Source organism: Phascolarctos cinereus, unplaced genomic scaffold, assembly GCF_003287225.1.
Source record: "Phascolarctos cinereus isolate Bilbo 61053 unplaced genomic scaffold, phaCin_HiC Scaffold_726;HRSCAF=1367, whole genome shotgun sequence".
Taxonomy (NCBI): domain Eukaryota; kingdom Metazoa; phylum Chordata; class Mammalia; order Diprotodontia; family Phascolarctidae; genus Phascolarctos; species Phascolarctos cinereus.
In genome coordinates, this window is record NW_027556098.1 from 347935628 (window position 1) to 347954619 (window position 18992).

Consider the following 18992-nt stretch of genomic DNA (forward strand, 5'->3'; position numbering starts at 1 on the left):
TATTTAGCACCTACTATGTGGCAGCCACTGTGCTAAGCACCAAAGGTACAAAAAGAGGCAAAAGACAGTCCCTGCCCTCAGGAGCTCACAGTCTAATGGGGAAGACAACTCTGCTACCTCTTTAGGAAGTATGAAGCTCTCTCCCTGATGGAATTAGAGAAGCAGTTTACTTTGTTGGCTGGCGGGAAAATGACCACTTCCTCAGTCACCTTTAAAAAGCTTGCCTGCTAAGCTCTGAAGTCAATGAAGCTAAGAGAGGGCCCCATGAGAGAAGGGGGTATGATCTCTATTCTCATGCTCTTTGGCCATGGCGGGAGAGCTACTCCCTGAGTAGGAGATAAAGCCTCCTTCGGGGAGCACAGACCTCCCCGCTCTCGGAAAGACACACAGGACCCACAGAGAGGGAGACCAGTTTAGTCACCCGAGGCAGGAAGCGGCTTCACAGAGCGGGTCCTCTCACAGTAAAGAAGATCTATCTATGGGTTCTAGAGAGTAACAGCCCTAGCAATTGGGAATTGAGCTTCATCAGGGAGCAGCTCCTGGGAGCACAGCTCGTTGACCTGCCTAGCAGAAACTCTGTGGCCAGAGGAAGGGAGGAGGAGGATTCCACAAGAAGAGAAAGTCTATATGGAAGTCCTCCAGGACCAGAGACATGTTGGTTGCATGTGCTCCCTACATGGGGGTCACTAAGTCTGAGCTCACTCTTCCTATAGATGGAGGGATGGATGGATGGATGCATGTGTTTGTGGGAGAGTAAATCCCCAGGTTTATGGAGAGAATGTTTTGTAGCTATTATTCTTACTATGCCATTTTAGGAAATGTCATTACTTTTGAGTTAATTGTATCTATTGGCTGTTAAAATGAATGTGATTTGTTGGGGAGGGGAAGTCAAGGCTCATGAATTATATAATTTTGGGAGGTCTGGACCACAGATTGTTCTAGCAACAGGAGGTAGCAGCCACCCTCTGGGTGCCTGACCCTTAAATACAAGTGCAACTTGGGAGAAAAAGGGAAAGGAGGTGTTACATAGGTAAGAGCCATACCTAAGCTTCATTTTAGATTTTTTCCATACTTCCTCCAGAGTGGGGGAATAATGAGTCAGAGAGTGAGAGAAACCTGATCCCTTCTCTTTGGAGTTAGGCTGTCTCCAAGAGGAATCTGGATTCCATATAAGTCCAGAGTAGAAGTCATTTGGAACCCCGAGGCCATAGGGCACTTTGAAAAAAAATGAAGTTTTGCATCGGGGAACAAATACAATAGGAATCACTGCGAGCATTATACAACATCCCAAATTCAAGCCAGTCCACTTTTTTCATCCTATTCAAATGCAAGCCCATTTCATTAGCTATGTGTAAGATCTAAACAAGATACGCATACTAAATGATTAGTTCAAGTGGGTTGTCTGTCCAAATGCATATTATAATTTAACAAACTGATCACGCCTTCGTAAAGAGATTATGAAGTTTAGCGGTTGCAGCCTTTCCAGTTTCCCTTTTTTTCCTCTTGGTTGATAATTATAGCTTCTGTAATCTTTTCCATTCTTTTGGAATCTTTTACTATTTCACTCGCAGTAAAATCCATCACTTGAGAGCCATCACAACTGCATGGACTTCTTCTAGGTGTACTTGATTAGGTGGGGCTGCTTTTCCCTCCTTCCTCTGCTCCAATGCCTCCTCCATTTCCTCATTTAGCATCTCAGCCACAGAGCTGTTAGAAGTCCGCATGTAGAGATTGTCTTGTCATCACTGATGAGACCTGATTTGAGAAATGTGGTCAAGGGGCAGTCAGATGGTGCAGCGGATAGAGCACTGGCCCTGGGGTTAGGAGGAGTTGAGTTCAAATCCAATCTCAGACACAGGCTAGTCACTAGCTGTGTGACCCTGGTCAAGTGACTTAACTCTGATCGCCTCGTCCCCCCCCCCAAAAAAAGGTGGTCAAATCTGTTTTATTTTGCAGCTGTTTGCTGTTTTCGTTCCCGTTTTGTTTATAAAAGCTTCTTGAGACTTAGCCGAGTCTTGTGGCTAAGTTTTCTCTGACTAGTTTGCTTCTCTAATGCTGTTTGCATGTTTATGAGGTCGATCAAAGACTTAGAACATCCTGCCATTTTTTTTCATAATGCTTTGCAAATGAGCTTGTACTCTAAATACATGAAGCCCAAGGCTGCTGTATCTCCTTGTTTGTAAAGGAATCCAATGCATATACTAGCATGTGGCCTTGGGCAAATCACTTATCCTCTCTGGGCCTCAGTTTCCCCCTCTGTACGATAAAAGGGTTGGACTAAATGACCCTCTAGCTCTAATTCTATTCTAATCCTATAACCACGGGGATTTCTGGACTCTTTATGGTGACTTTTTTTTTAACCTCCTCTGAACTTCTCAAGAAACAGCGACAATCAGGATCAGTGTCCATTTCCCACTTTTCCAGAGTCAAGGGTTTGTTTAAATAGGCTGGGTTGGAGCTGTAATTACCCCCAGCCGTCTTCTCATCTAGCTCAGTACTAATTTTGACCTTTGCTTTAGCAAAAGATTTGACTGCACATTATTCAGAAATGCCTCCCACGTCAGTAATGAGTAATTTCCTTTCTAATGCAAGCCACTTTCGTTTTGGGGGGATGCTGTTTCACTGCTCACCTCGCACCTCCTGACAGTCTTCGAGTCGCACAGGCAGGCCTCTGAGTAATCAGTCCACACGCATCTCACTTCACGCACGCCTTACTCATGACCACATTTCCAGCTTTTTGTCCTCCCTGATCCCACCTTCATGTAGAAGTCACTGAGGAGCAAGGGATATGGTATCTTGGTGGAGCCTGCCAGGCTCTTCGGGGAGTGGGGGAGGGATTCTCTGAATCTTGTTCCACCACAGGGTTCAATGCAAAAGCTGCAGCGATCTTCACGGTGGTTTGTTCACCCCAGCTCTTCACGGGTGCTGCAATCCGAGGTGACCAAGCATCCCATGAAATGATGTCAAATGAGGGGGTTGGCTTCCTCTCCTCAAATGTCACTTCCATTTTTTTCACATTTCTGAAAATTTCATATTTCATATTACTGCTTCCGTCATCAGCTAATAATAACGACTAGCATTTATGTTGTATATATGCGCTTTACAGCTAGGTGACTCAGAAGATAGAGAGCTAGGCCTGGAGTCAGGAAGACCTGAGTTCAAATGTGACCCCGATACTTCCCAGCTGTGTCACCTCGAGTAACTCTCTTAACCTCCGTTGGCCTAAGTTTAATGCGATCTACCTCAAAGCACGGTTGTTGTGCGGATCACATGAGATATTTGTCAAGTGCTTAGCACAGTGCCCGGCACATAGTAGGTGCGGCCGTCAATTCAGCTTCACAATAAACCTGGCCAGTGGGATTTTCAGCCCTATTTTATGGATAAGAAAAAAAGGCACAGAGATCTAAGTGACTTGCTCAGTGTCATACAAGTAAAGTCTGAGGCAGCAGACAAACTTGGATTTTTCTGACTTACAATTCCACACTTTTATCTCCGGATTCTCCTAGCTGACAACAAACTGACCATTCCAGAAATGCTGCCTTTCCTGTAGATGGTCTCTAGCATCCTTTGCAGCTCTCCAGCCTACGTTCTATGACCCTAGCTCAGGCACCAAACTCCCTCAGCTTCTTTACCTTGTCCTCCAGGTGTAAAGCACAATTCTCTCCCGAGTCCACTCAGTTCCACATTGATTCTCTTTGGCTTTATCCTCTGCTTGTTGGGGAGGGTTAGGGTATTTTGTATCTTCACTGGGTTTAGGATTGGGGTGGGGAATGAAGGACTGGAGGAATTTCTCAGGGATGGAGTGAGGGCCAGGGAAAGGTTGAGAGAGGAGGCTCAGGTACTAGGACTGTGACTTAGAGTCCTCCAAAGTTCTGCCTCTGCCCCCGTACCCCCAGCCTCTTCAACAACGGGAAATGAGTACAAACTCAGAACCCTAAAAATATTTAGAAACCTCACCTCAAGCTCCTCCCATTCACTTTCACTTTGACCAAGAGACAGGGAAGCCATCCAAGACACACAATGATCTCCGTAGTCAGACTTAGTTTCACAAATACACGACACATCTTTACTCTCAGACTCCCTTCCAACTCCCCAAAACACACCCACATAAAATGCTACCCAAGGGGGTGCCTGTATAGTCCAGCCAAGTCTGAGGGTGAGCGTGAGTCCAGTGTCTTCCAGCTGGGGTGTCCAGTCACGTCAGGGGGTCAGCCAGTGACTGGAGGCTTCCTCTCAGATACGAAAGCCTTGAGCACTGGCCAGATGGACGTCAGCCCTGGAATACTGATTCAGGGGGATGGCCAGAGACTCCCACTGCAGTGCAAAGAGGGAACATTTTTATCGCTTGGCGGCCTTATTCAGCAATAGTTTCCACAGTCATATCCAGCGTCTCCTGTGGGGATGTCTGTCTTGCCCTCCGAGAGGGCTTCTCTTGCTGACTAGGTGGGCTCTGCTGCTGCCTTATCACACATTGAAGGTGTGACTCTCTCCCCACTGTTCTGCTTCCCTCTTGGGTCTGGGAGCTTCCTGATGCTGCCTCATACCTCATGTCCACCTGCCCAGTAACCATCAGGCATAAAAGATCACTCCTGTTGCCCTCTCCATGTTTCTGGTTCTTAACCTCAATTCCTTTGCCAATCTTGTCACAACTGTGGTGATGGGAAGATGGACGTGGGGTAAAGAGGGCTGAGGTAGGGATTGAAGAGGTTCTCCCATCACACTCGTCTGGCCAGCTCCACCAGCTGGTGTGGAGAGGCCTTAGATGTCCTTCTACCGTAATCCCAGCAATTCTGGGTCCCACATAACGCCAACCCATCTTGAATTGTGTTTTCCTAAATATATTTTAAGTCTCTCAAGGGCAGTAATGTATCCCTTTTTCCTCCAAACTTCCAGTACCCAGAAACAGCCCCAGCACCCTTTGTGCCTGGTTGGATCAGGTGTCCTGGGGAACTCTGAGTAGATGAGGAAATGGAACTCAAGCATATAAGAAATCTCATGCCAATTTTGGTAAAGTTCAGACAGCCAGGATCAAAAACCTCTACCGTCTGGTTTCAGTCTCCCTTTTTGGGCTTATTATCACATCTTCCTCAGGTCAGTATCTTCTCAGGCACCACAGTCAAGTTCCACTTCTCCATCTTTGCTTCCTCCCCTTCACCTCCACTCTGCAACCTGGAATGTCCTTCATTCTCTTTCCCACCCAGCACCTACTCATCATTTGAGGGTCAGTTCCCATGTTCCCTCTTCCAATAAACCTTCCATGGCTTCCTCCCACTCCATGTATATTTACCAACCTGTCTTTGTTTTGCTTCCAATTGCTTGGACATCATTCTGAGTTTTCCATTGCAAAACCTATCAGGAGCTTCCCCATCATACTGGCAGGGCCCAGAGCCTCCATCAATGGTTTTGACACTGAATAAGCTCTTCCCATTATCTCTGATGAAGTTAGAAGATGGTTCTGTAAATAAAGGTTGTACTACATAGCGAATCCCCTAGCCCCAATATGACTGTAGTCATAGGCAGGGGGTAAGCTGGGGGCAGCAACAGAAATCTGGTCCTTGGGGGAGTGAAGACTAGCTCAGCGTACTCCAGGAACAATGACTGGGAGGACATGAGTAACCACAGGAAGGGATAGCTAGCTAGGTGTTCGGGTGGCAACTTTGGCAGAATCATCACTTGAATAATACATATCGATCACAGACTCAAAGATCTAGTCCCAAGCCCTCATTTTATAGATGAACAAACTGAGACCCAGTGAGGCTGTGACTTGTTTGGCCTGAAGCATAGAGGTTTAGGGAGAGCCCTAGGTGGGCAGGAACAGGCTGGTGCAGAGATTGATGGTTGGCCCTGTCTCCAGGGAAAACAGCCCTGGACTGCACCTCTTCCTCTGGTTACAGCGATTCTGTGTTTGGTCAGTATCTTGTAAGCCCTGAACAAATGAACCCGTGCCTCATTGGTATGGAAGCAGGCAGAAGATTCTGAACGCGGTGGCATTGTGCCAGCGAGGTTCAGTCTTTCTTCCTGGAATTGAGGGGATGGGAGAAGCCAAGGAAAAGGAACTCAGGAATTTCTCTCAGCTCACTGGGTTTTATTAAAACTGGAGTTGTGAGAAAGCGTGGGCCCACCACCTCCCTAGGGGACAGGCTCCAGGCCCTGGAGTTGACCCCAAAAGCTGAGGGCTCCCCACTTCCCAGTCTGGCTTCTGCCCTCCCATGATTCCCACCCCCTACCCCGACAACAACTGCAACAACAGTAACAAGAAAAACCTATTAATAACAGCCCTCCCTCCCTGGGGGGGGGAGGGGGGTGTCCAGCCTGGGATGTGGCCTCTAGTGCAGAAGCCCAGGCAGACATGTGGTGCTCCTTCTTCTTTCCTCCCTAAAACTAGTGGCAGCCTCAGCTAGCCTGAGAACTGAATGTGGGAAAGGAGAAAGAAGAGTTCTGGCATCTTTAGGGATTCCTTAAGGCCAGGAGATTCTTCAATTGGGGGGGGTGATGTCCCCAGTTTAAGGGGCCATCCTCTGTCCTCTCCTTTCTCTTATCTCTGGTTCAATGCTCCTCCTAAACTGGACCAATGACTCCTGACCTCAAGAAGCATGGTGTGGGCACTGTCTAAAAGCTGTCACCCCAGTCTTTCTAGCCTTGTGGGGCTCAAGCTCGCTTTTCCTATTGAGGGTTCTACCCCCAAATCTTAGGCTGCTCAGGGATGCTGATGATAATCCAGATATGCACAGCTGATGACTGGCCAGCTTTCTAGTCTGTGAGCCCATGAAAGTAACTTCCCTCTCCCCTCACAGCCCTCGTTACTGGCCCAGTAAAGAGCCAGGCCAAGCAGCAAACGTACCCAGCCCTTGCGTCGGGGATTCCCTCCCTGGGTTGGCCTATTCTCAGCAACATAAGCACAGATCCAAGAATCTAGGAAAGTCATTACTAGGGGAAGGATATGATTTGGCTTTGGCTCCAAGATCCTAATTTCCTTCTGACCTTTGGCACATCAGTCACTTCTAATTTCACTTTGAAAACCTGCTTCATCACACACGCTTTCAGACTTTCCTGCCCTGGCCCAAATCAAGACCCAGTGTGGACTTTCTCTCCAGTTCCCGAACGCCTTGGTTTCTCTGGTTCCCACAAAGCTGTGGGGGACAACTCTCCAGCCACTTAGGGACAGTGATGGTTCTTTCAGGGTGCTTACATAGCCAGATGATTAACATAAAAAGACCACCACCCCACCCTCAAAAAACCTGGCCATAATGAGGAACTCCCAAAGGAAGGAGTAACTTCACATGGTCAGGTCATGATAGCTCTTCCTGAGGGGCAGGCTCAGCCCTCTCCATGCTGCTCCCCAGGCCTATAGAAGGACCACTGAATGCAACTATTTTCAACTGAGATCTCCAAACCACTAAAACAGTCTTGGGTTTCCAATTTTGAAAACATCAAGAAGTGGGGATGAGGAGGTAGGGTGGATGTGGATGCATACATGTGGGTATGTCTGGTGGGCCAGGACAGGATCCAGGGGGAAAGGATGGTTCACAGATTTGGAAAACTATGTCCAAAGCAGTGGTCATTTACCCTGGAAGAGGGCCCCACCCAACTCGATGGAGGCTGCTGAAGGCCAGAAGGGAAGGCACCCAAGGAGATATCACTGGCCAACTGAGCACCTCAGAAGAGCCAGCATTACCCAGGTGCACAACTGTCATCTCTGGGTATGTGACCACCTTAAGAGGAGATGGGATCCTGTGGCTAAGTATATAAAAGGCAATGTGGCCTCGTGCTCTGGCAGACGTAGGTCCTTTCATCTCTGCAGCCCTAGCCTCTGCAAAGAAGCATTAAGCAGAGATACCTCATGGTCTGGCTGGCTCTTTGGAATGCTAATACCCAGAAATCCTGACTGACAACACTGCTTAGCCACAGAGGGGGATTTGGACACACTTCCTTATGTAGGCCCAGATTTCCAGGTATAGTAGCTGTTAGGGAAACCCTCCAACTCTGCATATCATGCAGGGCTATGGCTCTTTCCAGAGCTGGGGAGACCCTCTTTTGGGAGTTACAAAGCGCTCCAAAGGGGAGATGGAATGATGATTCTTTCAGGTTTCTGCCACACGTTTCCCATTTCAGTTTTGGGCTCTCAAGCCAGCAGACAGGGATGAGGAAGGGTAAGAGAAGTGGGGAGAGGGGAAGGGAGGGTGGTTGTCACTGCCTCACATTCTTGCAATAAAAAAGGTTTTTAAATATAGTCATTAAAATAATTTTCTTTTAAAAAGAACCTCCCTGTCCAGGAGCCCTCATGGGCTGGTTCACTGCCACACCCCCAGAAACAAGAGTCGTCCTTGGAGCTGAGGGAGCGAGTGTTCGGAAGTGGTTGTAGAGGATGACGAAGTCTTTGCCAGCTGTGCTGAGGGGAGGGGGCTGGTTTGGCCCAGGGCCTTGGACCTCGGGCTGCTGGCCACAGACCCCTGCGCCTCGGCTTCCCTTCTGCTCCATGGAGTTACTCCAGACCCAGGGTATAGTTGATTCCCTGCACCAGCCCGATGATGACCGGCTGCCAGGCCACGAGGTAGCGGAGCCAGTCGAGCAGCTGTCCATACATGACGTGAGGCCGCTCCCATCTTCAGTGCACACAGGTTAAAGAACAAACAGAAGGTTTGTTAGTGGGTCAAACAAGTGATCTGTCAGGACCGCAGGGGACTTTCTGATTCATGACTTGATCCTCCCTGGTCAGTGACATGCCTAGACTAGGCCTCCTAACTTCCCTGACAACCCCATAATAAGACAACTTCCACTGAGAGAGCTTCTGATGCCCAACAGAAGCTGAGTGAGAGAGAGGAACTGAAACCACTTAATGGCTGCCCATCACCATTCCTCCACCCCCAACTCCCCATCCCTGGCTCTAGCAGGGTCTTACATCAATATGGGCAAAAAGATGGGGACGGACACACAATACAGAAGCGATAAAGAGAAACGGAAGAAGGGAGGGCAGGGAAAGAGGAAGAAGAGAGGAATGAGGGAGAAAAAAAAGGGAAGGAGGTAAAGGGGAGAAAAGAGCAATGAAGAAGAGGTGAAGGAGACAGGAGGACAGCAGATAAGGACAAAACAACCATCTCGGAAATGCTGGGCTAAGGCAGACAGAAGGATGAATGGGAAGAAGGTGCCAAGACCGAATTTTAAAGATTTGAAGAGTAATTCCCAAGTTGCTGATTATCAGGGAAAGCAAATGCTTTCCACTTTCCTTGGATCAGAGAATTTGAATTCAAATCCTAGCTCTGCTTGGACACTACCCTGGACAAGACACTCACCCTCTTCAGGCTTCTATTTTCTCCTCTACAAATTGAGGGGGCTGCACTAGATGACTTCTAGGTACCTTCTAGCTTTGGATTAAGCCCCCCCCCCCTTTTCTCTTTCCTGGCCTGCCAGCCAGGGTTAGTTGCAAAGCTGCTGTTTCTTCCCCAGGTGCATAAGTATTCTCCAGCTGGCCAGGCAAAAAGAACCACACCTCCTGGCTCCCCGGGTATGGATGAATAGGGAAAGGCCATCATCCCAGATGCTGCATGACCAAAGACGAGGAGCCATGATCAGACTCTCACTTAAGAGGTCTCAGTCTATCTGGAGTCCTACAATTAGACATGGCTATGGAGAAGCTGGAGAGTGATGCATGAGTATGACTGAATGACAGGAAAATAAAGCTGATGGGAAAAGGAATTGGTTTAGTTTAACTTGAAGAAAAAAATCTAGAGGTGGGAATGTGGAGAGGAAGGTTGTGGTCTTCAAGCCTACAAAGGAACACAAGGCAGTTGTGCTCCTTAAACATACTGACTTTAACTACAGCATGAGGGCCTGAGGCTAAAGCTATATAAGGAAAAATTCCTTCATTTTCAGAGGAAAATAGGGGGGAGCTGCTAAAATATCTAGCTTTTGAGTAAGAAGGCTGTAATATCTCTTCTTTGTGTTATAATCGTAAGGGTCTGATGTGATTGCCTGTAAGAAATTAGAGATACCAACAGTGAAGACAGCATGGACATAATGTCAGAGCTGGTAGAACATCCAACATCTAAGAGAACATCTAATTCAAGTCATGCCTGAGGAAGAAGCCCTTCATTAACATTACCAACAAGTGGTACAGACACAGAATAGGGAAGGCAGCTAGAAGACCATGCATGTGGGGGGAAAAAAACCCAACAAACGAGGAGGTTTTAGTGGTCAATATAGATAAAAGAATGACATGACAACCAAAAAATGCTAATGCTGCATGAATAGAAGCATTATATACAGGTTGAAGACAGTCAGAGCACCTCTTGCCCTCTATTCCGGTCAGACATCTTGAATATTATTTACACCTCCCAGTACCATATTTTAGGAATGGCAATGACCAATTGGAACACATTCTGAGAGGAGTGGCAAGGATGGAGAGGGACCCGGAAAACACCAAATCAGAATCAACTGAAGGAACTGGGGAAGTTTACTCCGAAAAAAGTGACACTTCGGGGGTTTTTTTTTTTGGGTAGGAGGGAGAGGGGCTAGTGTCTGTAAAGAACAGATCTCTTCTTATTGTTGAAAGCATGTGTGTGTTTCGCTAGTTTAAACCTGTAGTAGGGTCCTGGCAATGACCACTTCCCAGGGAACTAAAGGAAGAATTATCTGGCAAGTGGATAGAATGGTAACCTATACTGTGATTATTCATAGGCTCAAGACCAGTTCTGTCAGTGAAGCGAAAATTAGGGGAGACTTTTGAATAATAAATAAGAACTCATCTGGAAAGCTCCACCAGGGGTACAGGTTTTGCGAAAGGAAATGAAGTGATTTGTTTTTGGAATAAAAAACACAGAAAAAAATACAAGTTCATGCCCTAGATGCGTGATGGTGGACTAGACATTTAGATGTTTACTTTCTTCCTTTGCAAAATGAAAGTAGTAATATTTGCACTGCCTACTTCACAAGGCTGTTGTGAAGAAACATTCTATTCTATGCAGCTCTTTAGGGTGCTCTCTGGTCAGTCATGGCTAGAATAGGGGGCTAGTTAACTAGTCTTGGAGCTAGCCTAGGTCGACAGGTGAAGGAGTTGAATCACTGTTATAAAACCTTGTTAGGGCTGAGACAAGGAATAGGAATGGGCTTTCTAGTCCATTTCCCTCTGAAAACACGTCAGCCAAACCCATACATGGCTAGACTGTAGTTACTTTGAAGACAGACAGATTACACATATGAAACTTGATTGTAGCTTCTATATTTCCCACTTCTTTAACACCTCATTTGCATAGTGATTCAGAGGTTTACAAAGTACTTTCTCCAGTAAAGTTCCTTTTGAAAATTCCTCATCTTGACTAGGCTGAGTTAACTGAAGGGGTCTACCCAAATGAAGACTTAGGAAGCTAAGGGGGATGAAAAGTCCTTTGGAGTCAACAATCCTGGCAGCTGGTGAAAGCAGAAGAGTTTGAGCTGGGGGATGGGAAACTGGGCCATTAGAGAAATGAAAACTGAAGTGATCTATCTCTTTGAATACTTGAGTCATATGAAATAGGGAATAGACATGTCCTTGACAGCTCCAGACAACAGAATTAAGAGCAATTGGAGGGAACTGGGGAGTGTTACCAAAAGAGAGTTCAGCTCAATACCTAGAATTATCAAAATAGGTAAAGTGGTGGACTTGGAGGAAGGAAAACTTGGGTTCAAATCCTGGGACTTACTGTGCGACCACAGGCAAGCCAATGAATTTTTCTGAGCCTGTTTCCTCACTTAAAAGGTAGGAACAACAATATCTGTAGTATCTCCCTCACAGGGTTATTATGAGGTTCAAATGACAAAACATCTGTAAAGCACTTTGTAAATCTTAAAGTGCTAGAAAAATAAGCTAGAAAGATTGCTATTAATAACAATTAGCTATCCTCAAATAGGCCTAGCCTTGCTAGGCAGGGGCTGGGTGTCCCATCAGAGGCTGGCAGGGAGGCCAATAATCAATATGGCTCCATTTTTATAGCACTTTTACATTTTACAAAGAAGGACTGCTTTGGGAAGAGGATGCTACCAAACCTCTATATTCCTTTCTCATCCTACTGAGGCAATACATTGAAAAGCACTTTGAAAACTCTACTTCGCCATGTATCTAAGTAAAAGGCAGCATCGTGTAATGAAGAGAGCATGGAATTTCCTGCCATCAGAAGACCTCAGTTCAAATACCGGCTACAATTCTTTCTATATGATCACGGGCAAATCACCTTTGTAAATCCATTTACTCATCTGTAAAATACTGACACTTACACTACATACCCACCTTCACAGGGACTCAAGTGTTTTGTAAACCTTACAATGCTATGGAAAGAGAAGTGATGGGTATGTATGGGGTTACTGATAGCAGCTACAGAGAGAAATCAGAGTAATGGAGCACTGTAGAGTGTGGTTAAAGGAGACAACGAAACAGGCTTGTCCCCTGCTGTGATGTAATGGAAAAAGCACTGGACTTCAGAGCCCAAATCTTGGCTCTGCTCTTTACTAGCTGAGTCTCTAGGCAAGTCACTTCACCTGATGCTGCCTCAATTTCCTCATCTATAAAATAATCCCTGCTCTATTTTACGAGGTTGTTGTGAGGTTCAAATGAGATCATATGAGGGGGCTTTGGAAAGGGTAAAATGCAAATGCACTGCCAGCTGGCATGACTGCTACTATCCTTCAGTGACAAGAAGCTAAAAAGGGATGAAATTAGAGACAATGAAGGACTATGAAGGAAAACCAGGCAGAGCTAGCTCTTAGCTGGGAAGGGACTGAAGGGAGACATCCTAAGAGGTCCCTTCAGGGCTGAGCTGTGTATCTCTATGCCTACAGTGAAGGAATGTTGATAGTCTCAATAAACTGGCCTAAGAATGTGTTGCCACTGGTGAGGAGTCTGGAGAGAGGAGTTTGGGAAGAGGTGAAAGGGCTCTGGTCCCAAGGCTTTAATGCCCAAGTTCCTGGGGAGCAAGTGCATAGACACCAAGAGAGGGTCATGTTGCTATAGTGACCTTAACAAGGCCTCTGAGTAGCATCTCCTCCCCACCACAGGTTTGATCTTAAGAGGCAACACAGCCTGAGGGGCTGAGACTCTCTCAAACGGCATACCTGATAGATCCATTCCTGAAAAGATGTCACTGGGAATTAAGAGTCAACAATGCTAAAGGCTGGGGGGAAGCTTCAGTAAGAAGTCTGGGTAAGAGGTTCAGAAAGGAAAAGGGGACAGATGCAGGGAGGGAGAAGACTGAAGAAAGTAATTCTGAGGACCAGTGTGGGGGCCGTGCTCTGCTTTCACTAGCAAGAAGCCAAAGAATGCTGGAGAGAAACTTATTTTGACTTCAGACCAGGACATTCCATCATAGTGCTCCTTCTAAGCTCATCCCATTCCTTTGTTGCCCAGCCTTCCAGAAGGCGTCCTTGGGAGGGAATCCATTGATCCAGAATAGGCCCAAAAGGATACGGGTTACTGAACATCCGCTTGAGATCCACCTTCTCTTTGCAGTAAGGACACGTCTGCTTCTTTCCCACGATACACCATCCACGGATGCAGAACTCGTGAAATCTGAGGACACATTGTGGTTAAGAGAAACTAGGAGAGAGAAGTGAGCTCATTTACTGTGGCAAAAAACCCTCCTTGGGCCAGCTCAATTTATCCCCAAATGATTAACATTTCTCTGTTTGTCCCATCCCCTACCATGGTCTGGCTCTGGGCCATCCAGATTGACCTTACAGCATGGCTGGAAAGCCACAGTTAACCACTCTAAGGGAAGAGATATAGTTGGGAATGTCTTCCTCTATCTCAGACTGAAGAGGGAACCACTAGGATCCACTTGGCCTGTTAAGAGGCCACAGAATATCTTTTCTTCCCCCCAGCATTTCAGCTTCTTTCTTGTCACTGCCCTCTCCCTACATCTTATATGTTGCTTCTACTGAAAGTCTTTATGGCATGAGTCACCATAGGAGCTGTGAGTCGACTTTAGGTATTGAGTCCAGGTAAGGGAGCTAATTGCCACTGATCTCAATCAAGGATTCAGAACTGAGAAAGACATCAGAGGCCATCTAGTTCAACTAAACTGAAATGAACTAAAGCCATGAATCCCCCTTCACAGTCTTCCAAGCCAGCCATTGTTCAGACTCCATTTGGAGACCTTCAGTAGTGGGGAGTTCACTATCTCTCCAGGCAGTACATTTCATCTTTGGACAGCTCTATTAGGAGATGTTTTTCAATATGCTCACCCTAAATCTGTTCCTTTGCAACCTTCTCTCTCTCCCTTCCCTGTTCTTTGGGGGAAAGTAGAACAACTCTAATTGTTCCGCCTTCCACTCGACAGCCCTTTAGTATCTGGAGTCAGATAAAATGAAGCTTCCACTCTAAACATCTTTTATTCCTCAAATTAAACACTGCCCAGACCTACTTTGTCATCTAGGTTGGTGTCATCCCGTTAGCAGGATATAAGTAGTTACATCAGCAATTGGCAGCTTTTCCCAGGCTACCGACCCCCACTCTTTACCTTGTCCAGTGCTTTCTGGGGTTCAATTTCCCCCTCCTCCTCCTCTCCCCACACCACTGAAGCCCTGGTCTCCCTTTCTCAGTACCTGATCTCAGCAAGACCTGATGTTCCAAGTGAGCAGTCAGATTCTACTCAGTGTAAGACTCTTCAGGTCAAGTCAAGGCATTTTCCTCTCCAAAACTTCTGGATCAGATACCTGAAGTCACATAACACCATGTCTTGCCCCTCCTGTTTGCACTACGATTCTTCTTTTAGACAGCTCTAATTGTTTGGAAGTTTTTCCTGACATGTGGCCTAAATCCCCTTCTCTATGACTTCGACCCAGTGACCCTGATCCTGCCCTCCAGATCGGGACCAAATCAAACAAGTTGAATTCCTCTTCCATGACAATTCTTCAAGTATTTGAAGACTACTGTCCCCCCCTTTCCCAATCTTCTCTTCTCCAGGGTAAACATCCCTAGTTCCTCTATCCTCTAGACAGGTTTTCCAGTTCCTTTTACCAACTTGGTTACTCTGTTGTGGATGCTCTCCAGCTTGTCTACGACCTTCTTAAAACGTGGCACCCAGATCTGAACACAATATTGCTGATGCGGCTGACCAGGGTATGCCAATCTCTTTCCTTGCTCTGGACACTAAGCTGCTCAATGCAACATAGGACATAATTAGCTTTTATTGTTGTGCTGTGTCACACTCATACCAAACTTGCAGGACACAAAAAAATTCCCCGTCTTCTTCATGCTGTCTGTTGTTTAACCACATCTCTCCCACTCTGTACTTATGAAGCTGATTTTCTTGAAAACAAATGTCGAATTTTATATTTATACTTACTGCATTTGATATTTGACTCAGCCCATTGTTCTAGACTGAGACCATCTTGGACACTAATTCCTCCCAACTCTGTGTCATCCAAAAACCTGATGAGTACATCTAAGTCACTGATAAAATGCCGACAAGCAGAGGGAGAAGAACAGATCCTTGAGGCACTCCATTAGAAACTAACCTCCAAGTTAATATCAACCCATTAATGATTATTGTAGGGGTCTGATCTTTCAACCAGTCTATCTAACTACCTTATTTATCAAGTTCAGCTCTCCAACTTTTCTATGAGGACAGAATGAGCAATTCTGTCAAATGCTTTGCTAAAATCTAAGGATACCATGTCTTCAGAATTCCTGTGTTTTAGTAACCCTGTCAAAAAAAAGAGGAAGTTTAATCTGGCATAAGACTTGTGCTTCATGAGGCCATAGGAATTATTAGTGATCACGGGTCCCGTTTCTAAATGTTCACAAGCCATTCCTTTAATGTTTTCTACACTTATGCCAGGAATATAAAATTCACTGGACACTACCTCTGCTCCACTTTTTGGCAAATCAGGACACTTGTCTTTTATCAATCCTGTCATGGTTCTCCAAGACTTTTCAAAGATCACTGATGGATTCTCAGTAATCATATCACTTCATATCCGAGCCATTGCAATAGCCTGCTGATTGGTGGTCTCGTTTAAAGTCTCTCTCTACTCCAGTTCATCTTTCACTCAGTTGTCACACTGATCTTCCTAAAGTGCAAGGCTGATGATATCACACTGTACAAACACCCCCTTCCCCCATTCAACTGCAGCTGAATCTCCTCCTCTATCACCTCCAGGACCTCATAAAATCGTCTCTTTGGCTTTTAAAGCCTTCCATAACTGGGCCTTTTTCTACCTTTCCAGTCTTCTACCTTCCTCCCCTTCATGTACTCTGTAACTCACTGGCATCAGCTTCTTGCTGTTCCTCAAACATAGCACTCTATAGGCTAACTCTGGGCATTTTCACTGGCTGCCTCCCATTCTTGGAATTCTGTACCTTTCATCTCCACCTCCTGGCCTTCCAAATTTCCTTCTAGTCCCAGCTAAAGTCCCACATTCTACAGGAAGACCTTTCCAACCCCCTTAATTCTGTGAATTATCTCCAATCTATTTTGTCTATATCTTGTCTATACATAGTTGCTTGCATACACTATCTCCGGCTAATATTAGACTGTGAATTCCTCAAGAGCAGGGTTTTTGCTTCCTTTGTACTGACAAGCATTAAGAAGGAAGGAAACAAATATTTATTAAGCCCCTACTATGTGCCAGGCATGGTGCTAAATATTTTACAAATATTTTCTCATTTGACCTTCACAACAACCCTGGGAAGTAGGTACTATTATCTCCATTTTACAGTTGAGAAAACTGAAGCAGACAGAGGTTAAGTGATTTGCCCAGGTTCAACTCTGGTCTTCCTGACTCTGGGCCCAGTGCTCTAACCACTTCACCATCTAGCCACCATGTAGTAGGTGCTTAATAAATACTAGTTGACTGATGGACATATGCCAGTTCTTTTGGTATGTTGGGATGTAGTTTGGTCAGCCCTTGTGATATGAACTGAGGATAGTTAGATGCTGCTTTACTTTTGCCTAACTTGCTAACCATTGTTATTCTTTCCTAATACCAAAGATCATTTTCCTTAGAAGAAAAAATAGAAGTAAAATAAAAGTTGAATCATTTATGCTGTTATTATCAGGCCATCCACTCCAAGCAAAGATCCTATGCACTTTCTAAGGGAATTCTTATTCCTCATAAATAAAAACCATCTCCCTCTGTCGTCCTTAGTATTTATCAGCAGCCTCATGTCAATCCAGATGTTGGCGCTTTTGTTATTACATTTATAGGTCTGTGCTACACTTCTTTATTAATCCTTATTTGCCTTTGTGTGTTCTGGACTTGTCTTTACCAAAATCTTGTTCAGGGCAGCTAGGTGGTGCAGTGGTTAGAGCTCCAGCCCTGAAGTCAGGAAGACATGAGTTCAAATCCGGCCTCAGACCAAACACTTGATACTAGCTGCGTGACCCTGGACAACTCACTTAATCCCAATTGCCTAAAAAAAAAAAAAACACCAAAAAAACCCCAAAACAATACCAAAATCTTGTTCGGTCACATTAGTTTCTTTAGGTAACTCCCCTTTTTCCTTTTCATGGAAATAACTTAGGCTAATCTCTTCAGGATTATATTACGGAGACATTTCTGTCTCTCTTGAGCCAATTTCCCCCTCCAGAATATTAGGCCATGGGAGCCTACCTTTCCTTTCTCTGAACTCTTTGAAATCCATTCATCTAAAATTTGGGATATAAGGCATATTCTGCCTAGCTTAGCTCTCCATTCCTAGCATTAATTCTATAATGGAAAGAAAGCTCTTGTACTGTAGTATTCAGTTTCTACTGGTTTGTTGTCTGAATTGGGCCCCAGAATAGCAGTTCCCTTTGTTGCTTCTTCTACCTTTTAGAAAGATGAAGTCATTAAGTTATGGCCTGATTTCGGCAGAAATAGACCTCAAGCAGATAACCAGATCGAGGCCCCCATCATTATATCATCATGTTTCTGTTTGTGATTGATTTCCTGAATACCTCATCAAATCTCTCCTTCCTGGTAGTTCATAGTGCAGTTCCATGACAGTAACATTTTATAATGGTTCCTCCCACTATCTCTTCCCCTCCAAATGCTTCCCACCATATTTTAGTCCTTAGTGTCCAGATTTCAACCTAGGTATATCTTTTTAATATATAATGCTACTAAATCATCCCTTCTACCTATATTCCTTTTGAAGAAGGTATGCAGTTTTAGAACCATTTCTCAGTAATGAGTTCTATCCTACTATATCCCACCTAAATCCATAAGGTCAAATTGGCCTCCTTAGGTTTGGATATCTAGTTCAACTGGTTTACTAAACACACTCTGTACATTTGTGTATAAAAAGTTGAATTTTATTCTTGAATATTCTTTCCTATAAAGTCCAGGTCCTCTCTTCTGTTATCTTTCTTCCAGTGGTACCCATCGCTGCATATGTATAGGGGTAGCTTTTTTCCCCTCCTCAATCCTTTTCAGTTTAAAACTCTACAGATTATAGTTTTCTTAGGTATCTATACCATCCCTGATGAAGAATCCATCATTCTTCTATTTTAAACTGCGGCTAAGAATTCCAAATCCTGCTCTCAGACACCATCTTCTTAGCTAGATAGTCATTTCCCAAATCTGCCTTTCTCTTCTTAACCTCCTCCCTTCCATTCATAGTAGTGATGAGAGGACCCTAAAGTCTTCATTTTAATTTTTTTCCCCCAGGATTTCATGGTTCTTAGCAATGTTTCCCAGGTTCCTTTTGGTGATTTTTCTCATCACACTGACATATCATTTGTCTTCACCTTGATAATCTGAAATGTACAGTAATTACTGAGTCTGACAAGTCTTGGAAGCCTTCTAACACTTCCTAGATTCATGCCCAGGAAAGATAGCAGACCACTTTACTATGTGCTACAGGTCAACAAATAGCCACCTTAGTACCTCTCAGCAGGAGTCACCAACCACTGCAGCTTGTCTTTTTCTCTCTGATGATCTCTCAGCTAATGGCCCCTTTAGTTCCATAGCAGACGGTCCAGTTCTACCCATGACTGGAAAAATCTTAACTCTGGTGCTTAGTTCCAAATGTTTGGTGGTCT

At 45.1% G+C, this 18992-nt stretch overlaps 1 protein-coding gene across 1 annotated transcript in view; it reads right to left on the reverse strand.

Annotated features, from left to right (window-relative positions):
• Positions 1-8393: 8393 nt before the first annotated feature.
• Positions 8394-18992, reverse strand: part of RNF121 (ring finger protein 121) — a 93676-nt gene continuing 83077 nt past the window's right edge. Inside the window, exons 8-9 of the mRNA XM_020967652.2 lie at positions 13433-13534; positions 8394-8603 (exon numbers count right to left, since the gene is read on the reverse strand). Coding sequence (XP_020823311.1) covers positions 8483-8603; positions 13433-13534 — 223 coding nt within the window. The 3' untranslated portion in view covers positions 8394-8482. The remainder of the gene's footprint in view (positions 8604-13432; positions 13535-18992) is intronic.